Source organism: Chelonia mydas, chromosome 10, assembly GCF_015237465.2.
Source record: "Chelonia mydas isolate rCheMyd1 chromosome 10, rCheMyd1.pri.v2, whole genome shotgun sequence".
Lineage (NCBI taxonomy): Eukaryota > Metazoa > Chordata > Testudines > Cheloniidae > Chelonia > Chelonia mydas.
This window is the reverse complement of record NC_051250.2, coordinates 54,559,115-54,581,229: the sequence shown is the minus strand read 5'-3', so window position 1 is coordinate 54,581,229 and position 22,115 is coordinate 54,559,115. Positions and strand designations below refer to the sequence as shown.

General features: G+C 41.1%; 1 protein-coding gene and 1 long non-coding RNA gene across 3 annotated transcripts in view; one reads left to right on the top strand and one right to left on the bottom strand.

Moving 5' to 3' along the window:
• Positions 1-22,115, top strand: part of FAM189A1 (family with sequence similarity 189 member A1) — a 383,608-nt gene that overhangs the window by 249,566 nt on the left and 111,927 nt on the right. The window contains exon 3 of one of the 2 annotated variants that reach the window (XM_037910747.2): positions 6,884-6,994. The exons of the other annotated variant lie outside the window; for it this stretch is intronic. Within the exon in view, the coding sequence (XP_037766675.1) occupies positions 6,884-6,994 (111 nt within the window). The remainder of the gene's footprint in view (positions 1-6,883; positions 6,995-22,115) is intronic. 2 annotated transcript variants of the gene reach the window in all.
• Positions 1,442-20,841, bottom strand: LOC122461909. Its single transcript, XR_006284155.1, has 3 exons — positions 20,819-20,841; positions 9,701-9,782; positions 1,442-1,906 (listed from the first exon to the last, which is right to left on the bottom strand). It is a non-coding gene; the product is annotated as an uncharacterized LOC122461909 (long non-coding RNA).

Below are 22,115 nucleotides of genomic sequence, written 5' to 3'. Positions count from 1 at the left end.
TTAAGGGAGACTCAATGAGCTTGGCTTGTTTAGCCTAGCCAAAGTAAGGATGAGGGGAAACATCATTGCTCTCTATAAATACATCAGAGGGATAAATACAAGGGAGCGAGAGGAGTTATTTAAGTTAAGCACCAATGTGGACACAAGAATAAATGGCTATAAAGTGGCCATCAACAAGTTTAGACTTGATATTAGGCAAAGGTTTCTAACAATCAGAGGAGTGAATTTCTGGAACAGCCTTCCTAGGGGAGCATTGGGGGCAAAAAATCTAACTGGCTTCAAGACTGAGCTTGATAACTTTGTGGAGGGGATGGTATGACAGGACTGCCTATAATGGCATGTGGCCCATCGGCAACTGCCTGTAGCAAAAATCCCCAATGTCTGTAGACAGGACATTAGATGGGAAGGGCTCTGATCTACTACAGAGAAATCTTTCCCAGGTATCTGCTTAGCAGGTCTTGCCCACATGCTCAGGGTCTCACTGATCGCCATATTTGGGGTCAAGAAGGAATTTCCCCCTGGGTCAGATTGGCAGAGACCCTGGGGTTTTTTTGCGTTCCCTACAGCATGTGATATGGGTCACTTGCAGGTTTAAACTAGTGTAAATTCTGAATTCTCTGTAACTTGAAGTCTTTAAACCATGATTTCAGGACTTCAGTAACTCAGTCAGAAGTTAGGAGTCTATTTCAGGAGTGGGTGAAGTTCTGTGGCCTGCAATGTGCAGGAGGTCAGACTAGATCAGCAGTTCTCAATCCGTGGGCCGAATGACACCCAACTAACACACAGCTGCAACCCAGCTTTGTGCTAAAGGATGCCAGGCCATGCAGCAGGATCTGGGTTCCCGGCTGCCCAGCCCAGCGCAGCGGGGGTTTGGGGCTGCCAGCTGGTCCCACGAGGTCAGGCGTACGCACGGCCAGGTCAAGGGTCGGATCTGCCACACGGTCCAGGGTTCCTGCCACTTGGCCCCCCTACCCAGGGCTCCACTCTGTGGAGGGGTCTCTGGGCAGGACTTGCTGGGCAGAGGGGAGGGGGGTGCACTGTGGTTCTCAACCTGCGGCCCACAATGATAAATAGGTTGAGAACCACTGGACTAGATGATCATGATAGCCTCTTCTGACCTTAAAGTCTATGTGTATATGAGAAACAACTCTATAGGGCAGTAAAATTCTGGATAGCTTTCCCTTTGCCCTTTGATTTCATGCTGTTACTGTTGTTTTGAAGATTTCTAGGGATACATTAATTAAGAACCAAAATATAAATGCGTACATGTTTTCCAGTATTGTTGCCAAAGTATTTTAATTTTGTTATCCTTTCAAGTCAGAAGTTGTGTAAATTGTGAATGACCCTACCCCTTTCTGAATAACAGTCAGAGTAATCGCATAATAAAATAAAGTTATCTATCTATCTAAATGCAAAGGCTTTGTTGTCAATATTACCCAGGAGGAAATCACAGGTTAAAATAATGTTTTTCAGTTAAGCAATTAAAGGCAGTAAAAGCAATTTGTCACATCAGACTGACTGTTGGAAAGGAGCTTGTTTTGCGAGCTCTAGTGAGCGTTCCTACAGGTGCAAGAGTAGTTCAGGTGAGACACAAGGGGGAACTTTATATACCCAATAACAGCTAGAGGGAGAGTGCCAGTAGAGTGTGGATTGACTTCTGCCACTGCAAGGTGGTGAGAAAAGATACTTGGCTCTTTAGTTAGAATGGTTTAAGGAAACTAACTTGCAGACCTACTCTACAAATACTCAGATACAGTGTACATTTTTATGAGCTCATGTCTTTGCTTTGTATCATATTGGGGGACAGTCATTAAAGGAGGGCCTTTAGTTTGGTTTGTCCTTTGTCACTGGAAGGTTTATGCTTCAGTGGTCTTGATGATGGCAGTGTAGCAGATGGAGTGGTTATCTGAGGACAAGAAGTTGACAACAATACAGAACATCAAACTGGTATGAGGAGACAAGGTAAACTGGAAGATGTGTTCAACATGACCCCAACCGCAAAATCATGTAACCCTTTGAATACAAGAGGCAGAATCCTGGTACAGGATAACATCTTGAACTGTGACATGTTAATATAATTGTTAAATATAGGCTTCTCATCAAAGTTAATTAGCTTTAGTGGAACCATTTTGGAGCTGTGGTAACTTTTGAGTAGGGTATGCAAATCCCACACTGGGTAAAACAGGGTTACTGAGCTAATGTGGGCTGAGTTGGCCCTGCTCCAGCACACCTGTGAGAGATATCAGACCCTGGTGGGGAGTGTTCTTTGACAACTCCAAAAGGAGTGTATTGCCTGGGTTCGGCCCGAGGGCTGAGCCTCTTAAGCCTGTACTGGTGTGGTCGAACACCTGGATGTTGCAGAACAAAAAAGCCATGTCAGTGTAAAGGCCCAGCCCAGGGCTCAGGGGACACAATGGGGAAGGAACACAGTGGCAGTACCAGAGTAGCATTCTGTCTACACAGAAAATGGGCATCATTTTGGTCTATTGCTATTAAACCAGCTAAGTGGGAATAGCCATAAATCGGTTGTACTTCCCACTATCTCCTGATTGGTTTTAAGGCTTTTGGAACTGGTAATATCAAAACATTATAGTTATTTCATTAAGTTCTGTAGTATGTTGTAGTAGTATTGTATCCCATGCTGAGCAGTTGGAAAGGTTACTGACTCAGGTGAAAGGTGTAATATTACAGCTATTACTCAGTATTAAGCCGTCGTAGCCCTCTAGTGTAATGCACTAAACCTACCTTTTATTATTTCTTTTTAACTACTGTACAGAGAACTCCACTGCCTGGGCCCAGATGATTCTGATTTCTCTTTATTCACTCTCCTAATAGCCCTTGTATTGTACCACATTTGCTTATACTTACTTGAACAACCTCCAGGGACTCATTTTCTGGGGTAAATTTTAATGTGGTCCATGGGAAATTAGACACACTCCTATTCGCAAAGATGCTGTATAACTAACTCCCTCTGCACTGCACCACTATGAAATTACTTTTCTTTGTCTGCATATATCTGCACATATAAGTTGAACTTAACCTTAGAAGCTCTTGGGACATTTTTCTATAGACCTATAGGAGTTACCTGAATGAAACTATATTTCGGCGTCAAACATATGAAAATGTTTAGCCTTAAAGCATCTGTGTCTGTTTCCTCATATCTGAAGACTGGACAATGATAGTTGCCTACTTCATGGCGTTGTGGGGAAGCTTCCTTCACTGTTTGTTGAACACTTTTGTGGTCATCTGTTAGAAGTACAAAATGATGTGATGGTGGTGGTTCCTATTGCTTGTTGAGATATTGTCCTTAACGTCCTCTTTAAATTTCTCTATCCTTAGTTTTCATATCTCTTCAGTAAATAATGGGATGGATGCATTACACACTATGCACATCGCTTTTGATCTTGGGACATCAGCTGTTCTTCTTTGAGTAGATGTAGCCATACATTCCACTTAAGTATATGTGTGCCTAGCACTCCAGAGCTGGAGAAATTTGCCTAGCAGTACCTGCAGAGGGGCTGTGCTCAGACCGTGTGCCCATAGCCCCTCCCTGGCTATGTGAAGCAGTGCTGGCCCCACTCTCCCTCCCTTCTTACCACCCAGGGCTGGAATCGGAGCTCTGAGGTCTCAACTTCACAACCTGTCAACTAGTTTAGGTTTTTTCTCTTGTTGTATATAGTTAATGGTACACTTTGTGTTAGGGTAGTGTTAGTTGTTGTTTCCCTCGGTGATGCCCTCATTGGAGTTTAAATGTTGTTTGTGTGGGAGAGCGATCCCCAACAGAGATCCTCACACATAGTGCTTGCTCTGTCTCAGCAAGGCCCACGTCAGCGTGCATTGCACGATCTGTAGATGGTTTAAGAAACAGACTCAAGTGGCTTGAGACTGTCGCCTGAAGCAGCACCTGATCGAACAGGCTATGTGGCCTGCTTCAGTACCGAGGCCCTCATCGGGTCAGAGATCATCCTCAGACTCCGAGAGCACTGCCACTTTACGTTCCGGAGCAGGCACCTCTCCAAAGAAACAGGAGCTATTTCCCGTCAACTGCGCCGAGCAGAAGGTTGCATAAGACCAATTGATACTGCTCCACATATTGGGGTGACTGTTCCTGAGAGAGGGGGAAGTGTGGACTGACATGGAGCTGATGCGTGCTCGTGGGATGGCGCAGGTACTTCTAACCCTTCCCTGGTATCTAGCAGGGAGGTTGGAAACTGTATACTGTTGACTCTGGTTCCGGCCTCTGGGCATATGTTGAGTCCAGCGATGACGAGGAAGATGGTGGTACCATCTGTTTCCATGTGGCAGCATAACAGGCAGCTACAGACCTCTTCTGCCTTTTGGTCCCAACCTCTCCTCAGGACTTTGCCTGTGCTGTGTCAACTATAGCCCCTTTGATTGAATGAGCTGCTGAACCCTTGGGTCTGTCATGTCAGCATCGCACCCCAATGTTGGGGTGGAAGATGGCAGCCTTCACGGGGTCCACTCTGTTCAGTGAGAATTCACAACGAATGCCATCAACTCGGCGACCGAACATCGCTCAGTGATCTTCCAATCATGAGAGCAGCAACTCAACACCCCAATGTTCCCGGCACCAGGATTGGTATGGGGGGCCTCAGTACATGGAATCTGCTCAGCACCACTACAGTCAGCACGCGGATGCTTCTGTGGCAACATTCACTGCTCTCAGCCTCGGTGCAGTAAGACACCCAGATACCACTGTTCACTTCGGGACCGATACTGCTTCTGGCCCCAGCATGTTTAGTCCTAATGGTATTACTTCCATTGGTAGCGCCACTTTCTGCCTCATTCTGGGCAATGGATGAGTCAGACCACCTACTCGCTCCCTTTGGTCTTGCTCCACTGTTATCTCTGCAATCCTGAGGCTCCTCTGAGTTGGGGTCATCATCCTCCCACTCACCATCACCTGATCAGCATTGAGGGTTGCTGATGGACTGTTAGGGGTACCAGGATTGGCACATGTCTCATAGTCGGGATGGAGGTCCCTGGCTCGGCGCCTAATGGCCACCAATGCCTTATCTATGTCAGTGGCCTCCATTGAATCTGTGGGATGCTCCTCGATAGTGTAGGTCCTGCTCTTTGTCTCACTCAAAGGCAAGATCACTGGCCTGGTCTGCAGTGGTGACCATCAATCTATCGCAGACCCAGGCACTGGCAGTCCTTCTTCCGATGGAGCCTCCAGAGTTGTCCTGTCCAGGTCTGTCGGCCCTGGAACAGGATCTGGCTTTGGCTCAGTTGAGGGCCTCGTCTTCATTTCTGGACAATGTTGTGCTGCCTGGCTCATCCTCCCCTTCAGTACTGGAGGATGCTAAGGCATACAGAGACCTTTTGCGGCATGTAGCTGCTTCCCTTGGTATCTAAGCAGAGTTCTTGAAAGAGAACACCCACAAATTGGTGGACATTCCTCAGTGACATTTCCATATTGGACATTTGCAAGGCTGCTGCATGATCATCAATATATATGTTCATGAACCATTACACCATAACCACATCTTCCAGGGCAGATGCAGGCTTTGGTAGAGCAGTCCTGTAGTCTCTGTTTACATAGACTCTGAGCCTCACCTCCTGAGCTGGGGGATATTGCTTGTGAGTCACATAAGTGAAAAACATGGCTGCATCCACTCAAAGAAGAAGAAACGGTTACTTACTGTAACTGTGGTTCTTCGAAATGTGATGCAGGTGTGTATTCTGCAACCCGCCTTCCATCCCCTCTGTATCAGAGTCTCATGTCCAGGCATTCAGTGTGAAGGAACTGAGGGAGGATCGGGGTGGCACCGCCTCATTAGCCGGGGGAGGGGCTATGGCCATGAAGCACGAGCGTTGCCCCTCTACAGGTACTGCTAAGCAAATATCTCCAGCTCCAGTGCACTGGGCACACACACACCTAAGTGGAATACATGTCTGCATAACATCTTGAAGAACCACAGTTACAATCAGTAACCATTTCTTGCATTTGTGCATGATGCAAAGCAGCAGATTATATGAGATGAATGTCAATGGTTGCTGCATATTAGGGGAAAAAGCCCTTAATGGTTTTTTTTTAAAAGTTAGATGAGTGAAAACATACCATCCAGCTGAAAAGTGACAGCAGCATCTCTGGGTAAGATCATAAAAATGAAACAAAGAATGAAAACATGGCACCAGTTTGCTTGTAACTTTAAAGATAGCACTTTCTAAAAGTCTACTGACAGATAATTTCAATGAGGGTCTTTAGTGAAAAATCACATTTCAGTATCAATTAACAAAAGAGATTTTTCTCACCAGTTTCACTTAGTGTTTCACATTCTTCTGTAGGTATATATTACTTTTATTTTTATACACACTATAATTTTAATTTGGTGATTATTGTTTATCTTGCTTATAACGAGCCAGGGATTACATAAAAGGTAGAATGGTATCTAATGTTATACATTAATATGTAACATAAAATCACATATTAACAAATACGCTTCTTTATGTTAGAAATAGCAACTTAGATTACTAACACTAAAATGGATTTGCTTTTCACTATTATTGCTGTTTGTTCATCATCAGTTTAATTTTCAGGGTCTCAGTTCTTAATATTTGGGTTGCAAATGGAATTTTGGGGTGAGCTATTAATGGAAGATCAAGTGGAAGGACTTAAAGAATTTAAAGAAAAATAAATGGCAGTCAAGACTAGTGTCGGCATTGCCTTTCTTATGGTGTGAAGCCCAGGACCTTGTAAGACTGAAAAATGTTTCATGTTGGTCTTTAAAACATATAAAATGTTGCCATCCATGTGATTATTTGACAAGATGGAAGCACTTCAAAGGCTAAATTAATTTTTCCCCTTTGCCTTTTGCAGTGAATAATCAATGGACTGTTTGGTTGGTTTTTTTTCCAGATAACCTTTTTCATGCTACTGTCTGCAGTGTGTGTAATGTTGAACTTGGCTGGTTCTATTCTCTCATGTCAGAATGCTCAGCTGGTAAACTCCCTGGAAGGCTGTCAGTTGGTGAGTAATGAAAAACAAATATTTTAATAAGGGCAAAGGCTTTTCTTTTTCGGTAATCATAAAATTATCAGTTTAATTCCTGTCATTGCATGTGTCTGTTATCTGATGCTGCCTTTAAGTCTAAAAACATAGAATCATAGAATATCAGGGTTGGAAGGGACCTCAGGAGGTCATCTAGTCCAACCCCCTGCTCAAAGCAGGACCAGATTATTATTAAAACATGATTATTTTGTTGGAAGAAACTTTAGAGTAAAAGTCCTATAGTCTTTATAAGATATTGTTTCCTCAAAACATAAGTTGTTACATTAGAAATGTGTGCTTATACTGCAGTAATATAAGGGAGACACCATACACAATGGGTGAAATCTTGGTCTCAGTGTAGTCAAAACTGTTGACTTCAGCAGGACCAAACTTGCATCCAGTCTCTCCTTCTCTAGCCAATGGTGTTTCATGGGAATGCTGTTAGTTATGTTTCAGTATCTGTGCAATAATATTTTAATTACCAACTTTACTACTGCAGTCTGATTTTAAAAAAGCTTCCAATGTAAATACATTACCTATGGATCTAGTCTGATAACATAGAGAATCATCAAAATATTAACATATCAAGGCGTGTATACTTGTGTATACTGTGACTTAATAAACTCATATGGTGTGCATGTATACATTAGATTACTGTATGCTAACCCTTCAATGGGGAAAAAAGTATAGATCAACTGTAAGAATATTTGTGATAACACTAATAAGGTATTAAAAAATATAGAGAGCTAAATTAATCCCAGAAGTAAACCCACTGATTTAAAGAATTTAAAGAAGATGGGGGGAAATAACACAACTTTTGTCATGAATGTGATGGTTCTTGGTGTATCCAGGACTATGTCAGATTATTACCCCGGTCTCTAGAGAGAAGGGGTCTTCCTTGTCGTAGCTGTGTGTCAGCTCCCTAATTCCACCAGCGTTTTAGTCACTGAAACACTCTCCTCTGGGCTGTGCCACCACTAACTTCACCTTGCAGGTTAACAATAGGTACACCCCAATCCCCAAGTCCCTGTGGATTGTTCCCCTGTTATGTTTGCCCTGACACTGGCTACTCACAGAAGTTCTAGATCCTTTGCATCCAAAAGTGAAGTGTACCTCAATTTACCAGTTTTACCGTAAAACACCGCTCCTCACAGGTCATGTTTTCTAGACTTAATCCTTTTTGTTGCTCTTCTCTTGACTTTCTCCAATTTGTCCACATCTTTCCTGAAATGTGGTGCCCAGAACTGGACACAATACTCCAGCTGAGGCCTAATCAGCACAGAGTAGAACGGGAGAATTACTTCTCATGTCTTGCTTACAACACTCCTGCTATTACATCCCAGAATGATGTTTGCTTTTTTTGCAACATTGTTGCACTGTTCACTCATATTTAGCTTGTGATCCACTGTGACCCCCAGATCCATTTCTGCAGTGCTCCTTCCTAGGCAGTCATTTCCCATTTTGTATGTGAGCAACTGATTGTTCCTTCCTAAGTGGAGTACTTTGCATTTGTCCTTATTGAATTCCATCCTATTTACTTCAGACTATTTCTCCAATTTGTCCAGATCATTTTTAATTTTAAACTTATCCTGCAAAGCACTTGCAACCCCTCCCAGCTTGGTACCATCCACAAACCTTATCAGTGTACTCTCTATGCCATTATTAGAGCCCTGTGTGGATACAAATGTATACCCGCGGATGCAGGTGTCTGCAGATATAAATTGGTGTCTGTGGAACCGCTGGGCTCTCCCGGGAACCACAGCGACAAAAGGAGCAGAATGTGGGGCCGCCACTCCCAGGAGCCAGCACCCTGCATTGGCAGCTCCTCCGGCATGGCTATACCGTCCTTAGCACCGCCCCCAGTCCCACCCCACTCCTTTCCATGCGGCTATCTGCGTCTCCTGTCTGGGGGCTTGAACACTAGAGCACGACCAGGGATAGCTGCCGGTGAGCCTGTAGCAAAATCCTTTTAAAGACAATCATGTTGATGACTCCTGTGTTAGTCACCTCAGGGAGGTGTCAAGCATTCCAATAAGCTGCCTTGGTGTGTCCTTGACATCTCTAAGTAGTTACAGTTACATACCCAAAATGTAAGTCACATTATTCAAAATGGTGGTTACAATGTCAGGTGAAGGTCATAATTTGATGTGGACTTGTAAGGACATATACTATTTTTGGCAGCAAGGGTAAAGTGCAAGGTGGAGGAAAATATTGGAGAGGAGCAACATGGACTTAGGAAAGGAAGGAGTACTATAGATGCAGTATTTGCAATGGGACAGAAGTCTGAAAGATTGATACATGGAAAGAGTAATTGCTTTGTGGATTTATTGATCCTGAGAAAGGATATGACTTGGTTCAACAGGTGTTGGTGTTTGGAGTATTCAGATGAATGAGAGGGTTAAGCATGTAAGTCTTCAGGATCAGGGACTAAAGCATTGTCTAAGGTAATTGGCAAGGTTTTAAGCTACTGTAATGGTGACCTGTAGGTCATTATTTTGGAAATGACAGTTCACTGTAAAGAGTATCTTCTGTCTAGAGAGACTTCTGTGTAGACAGCTATGTATTGACCGGTATGTGGTAGTCCATATTTTCAAGTAACGGAATCTTGGCACATCGCTAGAGTAGGACAGTATTTAAGAAAAGGACAGAATGTGGACAACGAAAGGAAAAATAAATAATTTATACCTTTTTTGGTCAGATAAGCTACTCTTCATCTGTTGCCGGTTAACCACCTCTTGAGGTTGCAGTGGAACTTTCTTAAGGGCCCCTGGAGTAGTTAGAAATGTTGTACTGTTTACTATATATAAAATACTGCACAATATAAAATTGTGTTTAAAACTGCTAAACTATTGATTTTTTTCGATTGACCACAGTAATAAATTCATGAACACACACAATAACTGAGGGGTTTGGTAATGCTTACACCTGAGTGACTTGTGTGACTTCAAACTTGGTCAGTAGTAACAAACTGTTCTTATAATTTGACAGCTGTTCAGTGACCTATATGAACAGAATTAATGGTATAAGTCCATTCTCTGGTGGAGAGAGAGTCTTACTATGAAAACAATGCAGTTGGCACAAAATATTCACAGTCTTTGTCAAGAGGATTGAATGGGAATGGAAACTGAACAGCTGTCTTACCAAAAAAGGTGGATTCTTGTATGCAATGCTATGTTAAATGTTAATACTTAGTGAGAACGAGTATGGTAGGTTGAAAAAATGAAAAATTAATCATTAACTTTTTTCCCCTTCTGGTAAAGTTTAGACGGGTAATGGGTTATCATCATCATTGTGAGCAGATGTTGCACTTAAAAAAAAGTTCTTTGATACAGAGCTAACGTTCTGCATATGCCATGAAGAATCTGTGTACCAAAACTGTGAAGTCCTGTTTTCAAAAGTGGCTTAAGCACTTGACAATTTTACTGTCTGGAGGAGGTGGAAAAAAAGATAAACATAGCTATTTTCAGTATTTACTTAAAAAAAATTATCTGTGGAAAAAAATAACTTTGTGTTGCTTTTACCTGCTTAACCCTAAACCTGGAAGCCCTTGACATAAGGAATTGCATTTTAGGTCTGTAGTTGACATTTTAGGAATATTATTCCCCTGAAAAAATTATTTCTCTTGTGCTGTAAGGTCTGTTTGAGTTTAGCTTTTCAGTTTTTCTGTATTAATCATTTTAATCTAAAGCTGTTTCTATTTCTGCATTTTCTGTTTTCCGTTTATCTGTTTTCCTTTTATTAACTAATGAATTCATTTTCCATTACTTTTATCCCCAAACTAAGTAAAAGAGTTAGTTTTAAATGAATAGTGTTCACTAGTGCCTGAACTACAATCAGAGGTGCATTTCTTCAACACCTTCCAAAAGGCTGAGCAAATCTTTTTATGTTCTAGCTATTTAAACCAGACGACAAAACCTTAAATTATTTGCCTCTTTTTGCATTTTAATAAAATGTTCCGTTTTCAGCTCTGGACTTGCAAATATTTTTTTAAATGAATTATCAATAAAAAAGAAGATTGTCAGAAAATATTAATAGTTTTACAGCTCTAGGGTTGCTTCACCTGAAATATCAACTAAAGTTCAGAGGCACAAAAATATGATACAAATGAAAGCTTGAGAGAAAAACATTATTAGTATCCTTGTAAAGAGTTGGCTTGACCCCATCTGCAGAAGAAAAATCTACCACAGGGGTTTAGGGGAGGAAATCCCCATGAGACTTCCCCCTTGCACTTAGTCCCTTTGGAGCACAAACTCTGGGCCCTGCAGATGCGTCACTATCGATAGCTCCATTGGATTCTCTCTGTGCCTAGCGGCCTGTAGAACCATAGGAGATACGTCTCTCCTTAAGTATCTCCTGGGGAGATATTATTTTCCTGGGAATCTGCTTAGCCCTAGCCTGCTCATGGTTGCTGTCCAGTCTCTACCTGTGCTTACAGCATGACCCAAGCACCCACAAAGCACTTCCAAGGTGACTGAATGAGGCTGGGCAGCTGTCAAAATACCCTCTTCCCCACCCCCTCCCCCAGTTCATTCAGCATATAGGTATACAGGTATATGTTTGTTTATATATATGTGTATATATAAATGTATTGTGTATAAAAATTTCCACAGAAAACAAATTAACTTAGAGTTCACATTGCTTACATATATATATATTTCTTCACAACAGCACCAATACTCGCAATCAAGCGAATGATCAATTAAGGTATCTTGCCTGGAAGTTGGCCATTGTTTTGGATATGCATTAGCTTTCTCAACTGCACAGAGACACTGTTGCCCTTCCTAATACACACACACATTCAATAATATGATCATCAATTTATGAATCAAAGAAATGAAAATCACACTACAAGATACAATATTAATTCTGACCTTCCTGTTACATTATTGAATCATTTAATGAGAATTATAATCTTAAAATTACAGAGTCTTATCTCCTCTCCCTACTCCAGTGTAAACTGCATGCATAGATGAGGGTTATCAGGGAGACAGTCTTAACATCTCTGTGTACGTATACCAGATTGAATACAAAGTTGATTGCACTTAGATATTTCTTACCTTTTACAAGCTTCTACTATATATTTACTTTATGACTTTAAAAAGATTAGATTAGCTATTCAATTACTCCTTCAATTGCACTGACAGGTCATAAGATAGTAAGAAGTTAAGGGAGGGGGAACACATCCTCCTAGTTTCCAGTAGTTGCATTTATAATCCCCACTCATTCAACAGACTCACTCCAGTTCCGTTTGGCGCCTGTGATTGAGCAATTTTTCTCCCTTAACCATAATATTCAGAATAATAACACAGAAGACAATGCTAATTATTTAACCACCGATTTAAAACACAACTTAGTGCTGATTCTTGATAACTAGATGTGGTTGAAAATTTTCATATTTGGACATTTTTTGACAAAAAGGGGAAAATGGGAAAAAATCCATTTTTTTATCAGTTGTAATTGTCAGGTCTTAGCATCAAGCCATGCCTCATTTAAAGGAAGAAAATCTAATTGGCAGAGACTCTCCTTTCCCCTAAGTACTCTGAGGATTGTTTGATGGCCTTTAATAAAACAGAGCTCAGCTGTTGTTCCGGTGATCCATTCTGGTGCTGTACCTGCCTGTAGCTATCTTTCTTTCTGCAGTGACCTCATTTACTTGCCTGCAAATTACATGACCGTATCATCATACACCTTCAGTGCATACTGAGTCTTGGATATTATTTGGCATTACGGCTCACACTTCATACACGTTCTTTCACTTTCAACTTCGAAATGCAGTGCTGTCTTTCAGTAGTCGCTGCAGGTGATGAATAGCCATACTCATGATACAGTTGCCAAAGAATGTATAATTCCATATCAGTCGTGTATTTTTCTTGCTATGACTTTGGTATCATTTGCCACTTGTCTCTCTCTCTTTAGCACCAAGTGCATTTGGAGAATGTTATGTATGTACTTTATACACTCAAAACAAAACACAATCCTCTTCACATAGCTTTAATCTAATTCTGTGGCTGACTCGTGATTTTATAATTATATGTAGGTTCTGTACTCTGAGTCAGAATAAAAATGTGGACACAGAATGTGACAAATATGTGAACTGCATTTATTTTAACAAATAATTGGCAGCTAAGCATCATTAGACCCAATCCTCCATACCTTGCATATCTGTTTCTCTGGTTTAACTTTGCTTGGTAAGTATCAGGAATTTGATATCCCAGGCATAGGGACTCATTTTGAAACAACATTGTTTATGCTTTTTAGGAGGGCATATTGTAAATTAGGGTGCTTTGTGCCATGATTGGCATTCTGTATTATGATTCAGGGAGCAAAATTAAATTGAAGCACAGCTGAGTGTTGAGCTCTGAGAGCCTCCAACAGCAAACTAGACAGTCAGCGATCAATTAGATCACATGTACCATTAAAAAGAAATTAAAGGAAATTTGTTTTAAACAAACAATGATTATTATTAAAATGGGGTAGGCTTGGTGGTAGTGAACTTTGTCAATAAGAAATTTAGAACTAAGTTTGTGTTTTTTAGTTGTAAATATACTCTCAAAAAGAGAGAGGCAGTTCTCAACCAGCGGTCCGGGGCCCCCTGCAGGTTTCAGGAGATACGCCAAAATAAACCACGGAGGAGGACCAGTGTTAGACTCGCTGGGACCCAGGGCGGAAAGCCCAAGCCCTGCTGCCTAGGGCTGAAAGCCAAAGCCCAAGCAAGTTAGCTTTGCAGGACCCCTATAATGTGGGGCCCTGGGCAGCTGACCTGCTTGCTACCCTCTTATGCTGGCCCTGGCTTTTAATTTACTGGATATGCAGAGAAACAGTTGTTATGGCACAGGTGGGCTGGGGAATTTTTACAGCATATTGTGGGGGCATCAGAAAGAAAAAGATTGAGAACCCCTGATTTATCCTTCATTGAGGGGAGATGTTCCTTCTTGCCAATGTGACTGTTGTTGGAGATATAACTTATGATACTAAGAGTTTTAATTTGTATTGCCAGGGCCACTTCTGAAACCTGATTATACCTTTATGACTTGCTCTGCACCTCCTGTGAGGGCCTGTGTACACTCTCTACTCCCATGGAATTTGGTGGGACTTGAGAGCATTGAGTCCCTTCCATGATCGCCCCTAAGATTTCTGTTTACATTATCACTTAAGGTCACTAGCACACAATGTGTGAAGTTGCATAACTATATAACTTAGACTTTTGTGAAGGCAAGGATCACATCACCCTATAAAATGGCTTTTGGATCCGGAGGGCATATAGAAGTGAGCAAAATATCCAACAGGATGTAGCTTCCTAAGTTGGAAACACACACATTCAGAATTAGTGAGGCTGATGACTTACTAGATAAGTTTATCTAGTAAAGTAAATTGACATCAGCCCCATTTTCTAGTTCTATAAAAAAGGAAACTTAGCTTTTATTCACATTTAGAGATGAAATGCTATTTTTTATTTTAATCTAAAATGAGTTTTTATTAAAGATTAATAAGTAGCATCTAGAGTCAGTGTTCCTCTTGTGTTTAACTTTTTCAAGAGCAATAAAATTAAGAATCTCTTATCTGTTACCTTCATCAACAGTGATTTCCTTTGTCCATGTTACCTATATTTTAAATAGTAAGTGGCTTATGCGAGGGGTATCATTTTGTTTTGAAAGTGAAATACAAAAATATCAGTCATTCAGTAACTAATGCTTGTGAAATGGTTCAAATTATACCTCTCATTTCCGACTGAACCTGGCAGAAATGAGAAATACAAGTTTTCAGCCTAATGAGTATTTTAAAGGGGGGAAATGGAAGTAGCTCCAAAGTAGAAGCTTGCTTTCCCATCCCAGATTTTTACTTTTAACTTCTAGCATCTTTTCTTTGAATAGCTCTATCTATTAAAATAATAACATTTTAATGTTGCTAACAGTTATTCCTGGTTTATAGAAACTGGTGCTTTTTGTACTTTTGCAGAATTAGGGCTAAAAAATTAATAGCATTATTTGAGTAAACAATTAAAAGTGTTACAGCATTAGAAAGATTGTGCCTGAACATATCAATAAGAATTCAGTATGATAGATTGGCAGCAAAATTCAGCAGTACTGACACACTTTATCGATTTTGAGGCTCTCTCTTGGGACTTCATGCCCAGCAGGCAGGTGCTTAAGAGCCTGGAAGGAAAGACATGCTATGTATTATTCTGGCTAGGTCAATAGTACTATTAGCAGGTTCCAAAGGAAGGTATTTCTACCATTCCTTAGCTGGCAGGGTTGTTAGTATGACACAAGATCTTTGATGGGGGAAAGAATATAAAGGGCAATAAAGGAATCTTTTGAGATACTATAAGAACTTCGTAAAATCCACTAATGTGGAGGGAAAATCCAAATGATTTGAGAGAACAGGAATTGATGGAAAAGGCATTTCTTTAAATGCTAGTCTTTCTGCAACTACCTGGAATGGCTATTAAAATTCAGAGCCCTTTTAAAGCTCACATTCTTTAATATGAAACTTAGCTTGGGCTAAACGCTCTGTGACTGAGGACATATCGGCTTTGAAAAGATATCAGGAACATCTTACAAACTGGAAAATGAGTTACACATAGATCATGAGGGCCAAGAAGTTTTTTTTAAAAAAAATTCATGTTGTGTATAACAAAATATTTTGTTAAAAATAATTATTTTCAAATTCTGAGATTAAATTTATTTTAAAATGCCCTTACTTGGCTGCATATTCTCTCCATGGTTTCATCCCAAGTAAAAACAAATGGAAGTGAATGTATCTTGTTTCAGGTTCAGCTGAACTGGGAAGAAAACAGTCTTTTCAATATTTAAAATACAAGCTGCTAAGCACTCTTGAAAGTTTAAAACTCCTGCAGCTAGAGCAGGGAGATAATACAGCTCCTTTCTAATGTCTGCCCCGAGGGCTATGAGCTAACCCTGCACAATACCTAAGGGGGGTGAGGGAGGGAGGGAAGGAGGGTTGTGTTGTGTTGTGGCGGAGAGTTGGGGGATGTTTTGTTTTTTGGATCAAACTAAAATAGGTAGACTGGGAGAAGGATAATATAATAAAATTAGTTATGAATGTGTATGTAATTTAAAACTATTATAATTTCAATTTATCCTGTTAAAAATCTTTAATCCAGAAAAAAATACAGCCAAAAAACTATTATTTCCAAATTAGAAAAATACACACAGTAGACTGGATAACTCTGGGCATGTCTACATGGGGATTCTGAAAAAAGTTAAAAAGATGAATTGATTAAAGCTGTGAAGTTAATGTGCATAAGTTAAACTGCATTAAATTGTGTGTGGATACTCTCATTCAGAAGTAAAGTGGCTTCAGTTCACTGAAGTTTAATCCTTCTTTGAGTTTAACTTTTCTGGGTGTCCCTGTGTAGACAGACCCTCACTGGATTGAAAATGGGATTCAGAGTCTTGGCCACAGGTTCAAATTCAGATAAGGTGACCAGACAGCAAATGTGAAAAATCGGGACGGGGGTGGAGGGTAATAGGAGCCTATATAAGAAAAAGACCCCAAAATTGGGACTATCCCTATAAAATCGGGTCATCTGGTCACCCTAAATCCAGACTATGTTAGCAGTGAATGAGTGTTATTGTCAACTGGCAGCCATGGGTGACCTATTTGAAATGAATAAATCCCAGTGAATCCACAGCACAAAAAAGCACCATCACGATTGTAATTAATTGGCATGTTAGCAGAATCTCTGCAGAGGCCCAAGATTGAAAGTGTACGGCAGGGGTCGGCAACCTTTCAGAAGTGGTGTGCCAAGTCTTCATTTATTCACAGTAATTTAATGTTTTGTGTGCCAGTAATACATTTTAATGTTTTTAGAAGGTCTCTCTCTATAAGTCTATATTATATAACTAAACTATTGTTGTATATAAAGTAAATATGGTTTTTAAAATGTTTAAGCTTCATTTAAAATTAAATTAAAATGCAGATTTTATCAGTTTAGTGTGATCCTTGCCCTTGTTTTTCCTTGCTGAGTTTTCCAATGTCCCTGGGCTGGCAGTGGGCTGAGCGGGGCCAGCGGCCGGGACCCTGGCTGGCAGGGGGCTGGTGGATGGAATCCCAGGCTGGCAGCAGAGTGCCACTGAAAATCAGCTTGCGTGCCGCAGGTTGCCTACCCCTGGTGTACACAGACTTAAATAATTTCTCTACCCTCCAAGTCAAAGTTGAAGCACACTGATAGAGTACCATGGGGCAATTTGCACTGCTCCTGACTGTGTTGTACCTGTTCTGTGGATAAACAGAGGACCTCAGAGTCCAAAGTTGTGAATTTGACGCCTTCACAAGCACTAAATTGACTAAGCTCTCTACCTCCTGCCCACCAAAGGGGAAAAATAATAGGTGAGAAAGGCAGGCATTAAGTGAAAGATTTCAATTTACACTGCGGATTTCTCTTTGTGATCGGCTTAATCCAAATACTTCAAATATTCTGATATTCAGGAATGTTTGGATCCAGGGTCTTTGTTAGCCACATTACAGAGCAATGATGTTTAGATCCTGGGGTTCATCTCCACTATGAATGGAGTCTCTGTCATTGTGATTAGATCATGTCTGGTCTGCAGGGGCCTGTTGAAACATAAAATCTCAATTCCATGGACTAGCAGTGTTTTGCAGTTACATGACATTTCATTTGGAAGTTTCATTGTAAGTTTGGACATTTCTAATTCCTTGATTATTAGTGTTGCCTGAATATGGACTGAAGGATCAGGCCCTAAGTGAAAAGCTTTTTTTGCTTGATGTCACACTGCCTTGACTGTTGGGGAGCAAAAGATGGTAAATAATAGTCCTGTATTCAGATCTCTGTGCAATATCCAGTGCTTGTAATTTTTTTCTTTAATGGGAAACATTTATTACAGTGTGCAAGAGAATGTGGATAAAAATAACAAACAAGCCCATAAGCACATAGACTCTATAAATACTGAAGAAATGTAAATGTAAAATAAAGAAAGCTGATGTTGCTCAATCTCAAGAGTAAGTCTGTAAGTCTGAATTCTCCTTTCTACAATGCCGTTCCTGCCTGGATGTGATCAGAGCCAGGTCTGTATAGTAGGCTATAACCCAATGCACTCCTAAATAGCATTAGAAGCCTCTCCTGCAGGAGAGGCTTCTGTAAATAGAGTGCCCTCAATTGGCTGTTCTTCCCACACCGAGAACTGCTCCTGTTGAAGAGGTTGTCCAGAAACTGGAAGATTGTAAATCAATAGCAAGAAAAAGGGAATGGGGACTTAAAGACCAAATAGATCCATGAGATAGCAAAGCTACAGCTAGTGTACATCAGATTAACATTGTTTTTCTCATTCATATAGATTCATATCAAGTGTGTGTGTGTGTGTGTGTGTATATATATATATATATATAAAAAATGAGAGTTGGTCCCTAGTTAGAAAAATATATGTATCCCAAAAATCCACACAGCTGGGAGAAGAAAGGGAGAAATATTTAGTATTTCCAAGTCCCTTTTCCCCATCTATTGCATGTATATACACTCCAGACCTGGAGATTAAACAACATGTATCCTATATTTGCTGGACAGCCGTATAAGACAGAATGTTTAATACCATATAACCTGATCCTTTAAAAAAGAGTTTGTACCCTACAAAATATGTGAACTGTCCATTGCTAAGCATTAACCCTCAGGTTTAATGCTTGTCAGCACACAAATTAATGTTTTTAGCCCCTGGAATTTCAGAATCTTTCAGTTCTAACACGAGAGAAAAAAATTATTCTCCTTTTTTATTATATGATGTAAAATATATAAAACAGAAAATATGGACTATTCATAAGAACAGCCCTACTGGGTCAGACCAAAGGTCCATCTAGCTCAGTATCCTGTCTTCTGATAGTGGCCAGTGCCAGGTGCCCCAGAGGGAATGAACAGAACAGGTAACCATCAAGTGATCTGTCCCCTGTCACTCATTCCCAGCTTCTGGCAAACAGAGGCTAGGGACACCATTCCTGCCTATCCTGACTAATAGCCATTGATGGACCTATCCTCCATGAATTTATCTAGTTCTTTTTGAACGCTGTTATGGTCTTGGCCTTCACAACATCCTCTGGCAAGGAGTTCCCCAGGTTGACTGTGCATTGTGTGAAGAAGTACAGTACTTCCTTTTATTTGTTTTAAACCTGCTGCCTATTAATTTCATTTGGTGACCACTAGTTCGTGTGTTATGAGAAGTAGTAAACAACACTTCCTTATCTACTTTCTCTACACCACTCATGATTTTATAGACCTCAATCATATCTTCCTTTAGCCGTCTCTTTTTCAAGTTGAAAAGTCCCAATCTTATTAATCTCCCCTCATATGGAAGTCATTCCATACCCCAATCACTTTTGTTGCCCTTTTCTGAACCTTTTCCAAGTCCAATATATCTTTTTTGAGATGGGATGACCACATCAGCACACAGTATTCAAGATGTGGGTTTATATGGATTTATATAGAGGAAACATGATATTTTCTGTCCTATTATCTATCCCTTTCTTAATTATTCCCAGCATTCTGTTCACTTTTTTGACTGCTGCTGCACATTGATTGGATGTTTTCAGAGAACTATCCACAATGGCTCCAAGATCTCTTTCTTGAGTGGTAACAGCTAATTTAGACCCCATCATTTTATATGCATAGGTGGGATTATGCTTTCCAATGCGCATTACTTTGCATTTATCAACGTTAAGTTTCATCTGCCATTTTTTTGCCTAGTCACCCCATTTTGAGAGATCCTTTTGTAGCTCTTTGCAGTCTCCCTGGGTCTTAACTATCTTTAGTAATTTTGTATCATCTGCAAATTTTGCCACGTCACTGTTTACCCCTTCTTCCACATCATTTATGAATATATTAAATAGGATTGGTCCCAGAACAGACCCCTGGGGGACACCACTATTAACCTCTCTCAATTCTGAAAACTGACCATTTATACCTACCCTTTTTTTCCTATCTTTTAACCAGTTACCAATCCACGAGAGCACCTTCCCTCTTATCCCGTGGCAGCTTACTTTGTGTAAGAGCCTTTGGTGAGGGACCTTGTCAAAGGCTCTCTCAAAATCTAAGTACAATATATCCATTGGATCTCCTTGGTCCATGTGGTTGTTGACTCCCTCAAAGAATCCTAGTAGATTGGTGAGGCATGATTTCCCTTTACTAAAACCATGTTGACTCTTCCTCAACAAATTATGTTCATCTATATGTCTGACAATATTGTTCTTTATTATAATTTCAACCAGTTTGCCCGGTACTAAAGTCAGGCTTACAGGCCTGTAACTGCCAGGATCGCTTCTGGAGCCTTTTTTAAAAGTTGGCGTCACATTAGCTATCTTTCAGTCATCTGGTACAGAAGCTAGTTTCTTCAGAACTCTTGGGTGAATACCATCTGGTCCTGGGGACTTATTGCTGTTTAATTTATCAATTTGTTCTAAAACCTCCTTGTAACAGAGTGAAGCCTCACCAGCATGGCACCTCCTGCTGGTTGTCTGGGAATTAGCTCTTTTCCAGCAATTGAAGCACCCTCTGCTGGCCAGTGATTCACCTGCCTCAGGCCCTCATGTCCCTTCTGGACCCCAGTGCCCTTATTTTAGGGTGCTGCCCCACAGCAGTGCCCCCACGCTCCGGGTCTCCCCTCCCAGGGGAACCCCCAACCCTCTATACCCACCTTGCCTCAGTGGCTATGGCCAGTCATCACCTATCCCCCTCTCACTGGGGCAAACTGCAGTCTGTAATGGCTACTCATCATTGGCAGGGGGGTCAGACCAGCTGCCCCTGCCTAACCCCGGGCTGCACCTCTGCAACCCCAGTACCTTCTTCGGCCTTTAGCAAGGCCCGCAGCCTGGGGATTTGCCAGGCTGTAGCTCTCCAGCTCCCTTTGCCCTTCTCCAGAACTGCTCCACTTCAGGTACTTTGCTCCCAGACAGCTAGACCTTCCCACTCCAGGGCTAGAGTCAGACTCCTCCAGCTCTTGGCCCCCCAGCCCTCTTATCAGGGCCAGCTGAGCTCTGATAGAGCTGGCCACACCTGTGGTCAGTTACTCTCTCAGCTGCTCTCACTCCTCATCCCAGCCACAGCCCTCTCCAGGGCTGCTTTTAACCCCTGCCTACTGCAGTGGGGGCAGTTTCTCCGCAGTGGCCTTATTGTCCTTGAGTGCTCCTTTGGCACCTCGATCTCCAGTGACCCACTGGTTGTTTAGCAGGCTTCCTGCTTCTGATGTACTTAAAAAAATTGCTATTACTTTTTGAGTCTTTGGCTAACCTCAAATTCTTTTTTCCCCTTCCTAATTGTATTTTTACACTTCATTTGCCAGTGTTTATGCTCCTTTCTATTTTCCTCACTAGGATTTAACTCCCACTTTTTAAAGGATGCCTTTTTGCCTCTCACTGCTTCTTTTCAAATGCTCAAGCTACAATTTTCAAGAAGTTAAAGAAGGATAGTACAAGAGAATAATGTTCCTATGAATCTGTTAGCAAAAAATATGCACTAAAAATGATCGCACAAACAAGTCATTTCTATTTTTTCCTTTCATAGGGCTTGGCCACATTTTTAGTCAGAAAATTAGCATAGATAAAGGCCCTTTTAATTAAAATGTATAGAGTGGGAATTGAGATTGTTCTCTTCAGGTTGGCTATTTATGTATCAGGTCACTACACAAATATAAATGCAAACTCCATGTACATTTTCCAGAGTAACAGCCGTGTTAGTCTGTATTCGCAAAAAGAAAAGGAGTACTTTTGGCATTGAAAACAAAAGCAGAACATTGGGAGGTACGTATGGTGCTCAGAGATAAAGATAAGCTATCACCATTTGCTATCTAAATTATCCTTGAATCATACGCTCATTAAAATTTTCAAGAGCAGATTACTCTTCTGGGAGGGGAAGAGAAAAGGTTGTGTGATAGACCCAGGCCAGTTGGGTACAGCAGAGTAGCCTTATTGGGATCCAGGAAGTGCCCACTGCTAAAGGATCCCCCCCAGCCTAAGTGGGGGGTCCACAGGACCTGGAAAACCAATTAATTACGGGGGACAACTAATGAACAACAGGGACAGGAGTGTGGTCAAAGGGTCAAACGAAGGGAACCGGACGGGAACACCGAGCAGAGGACCC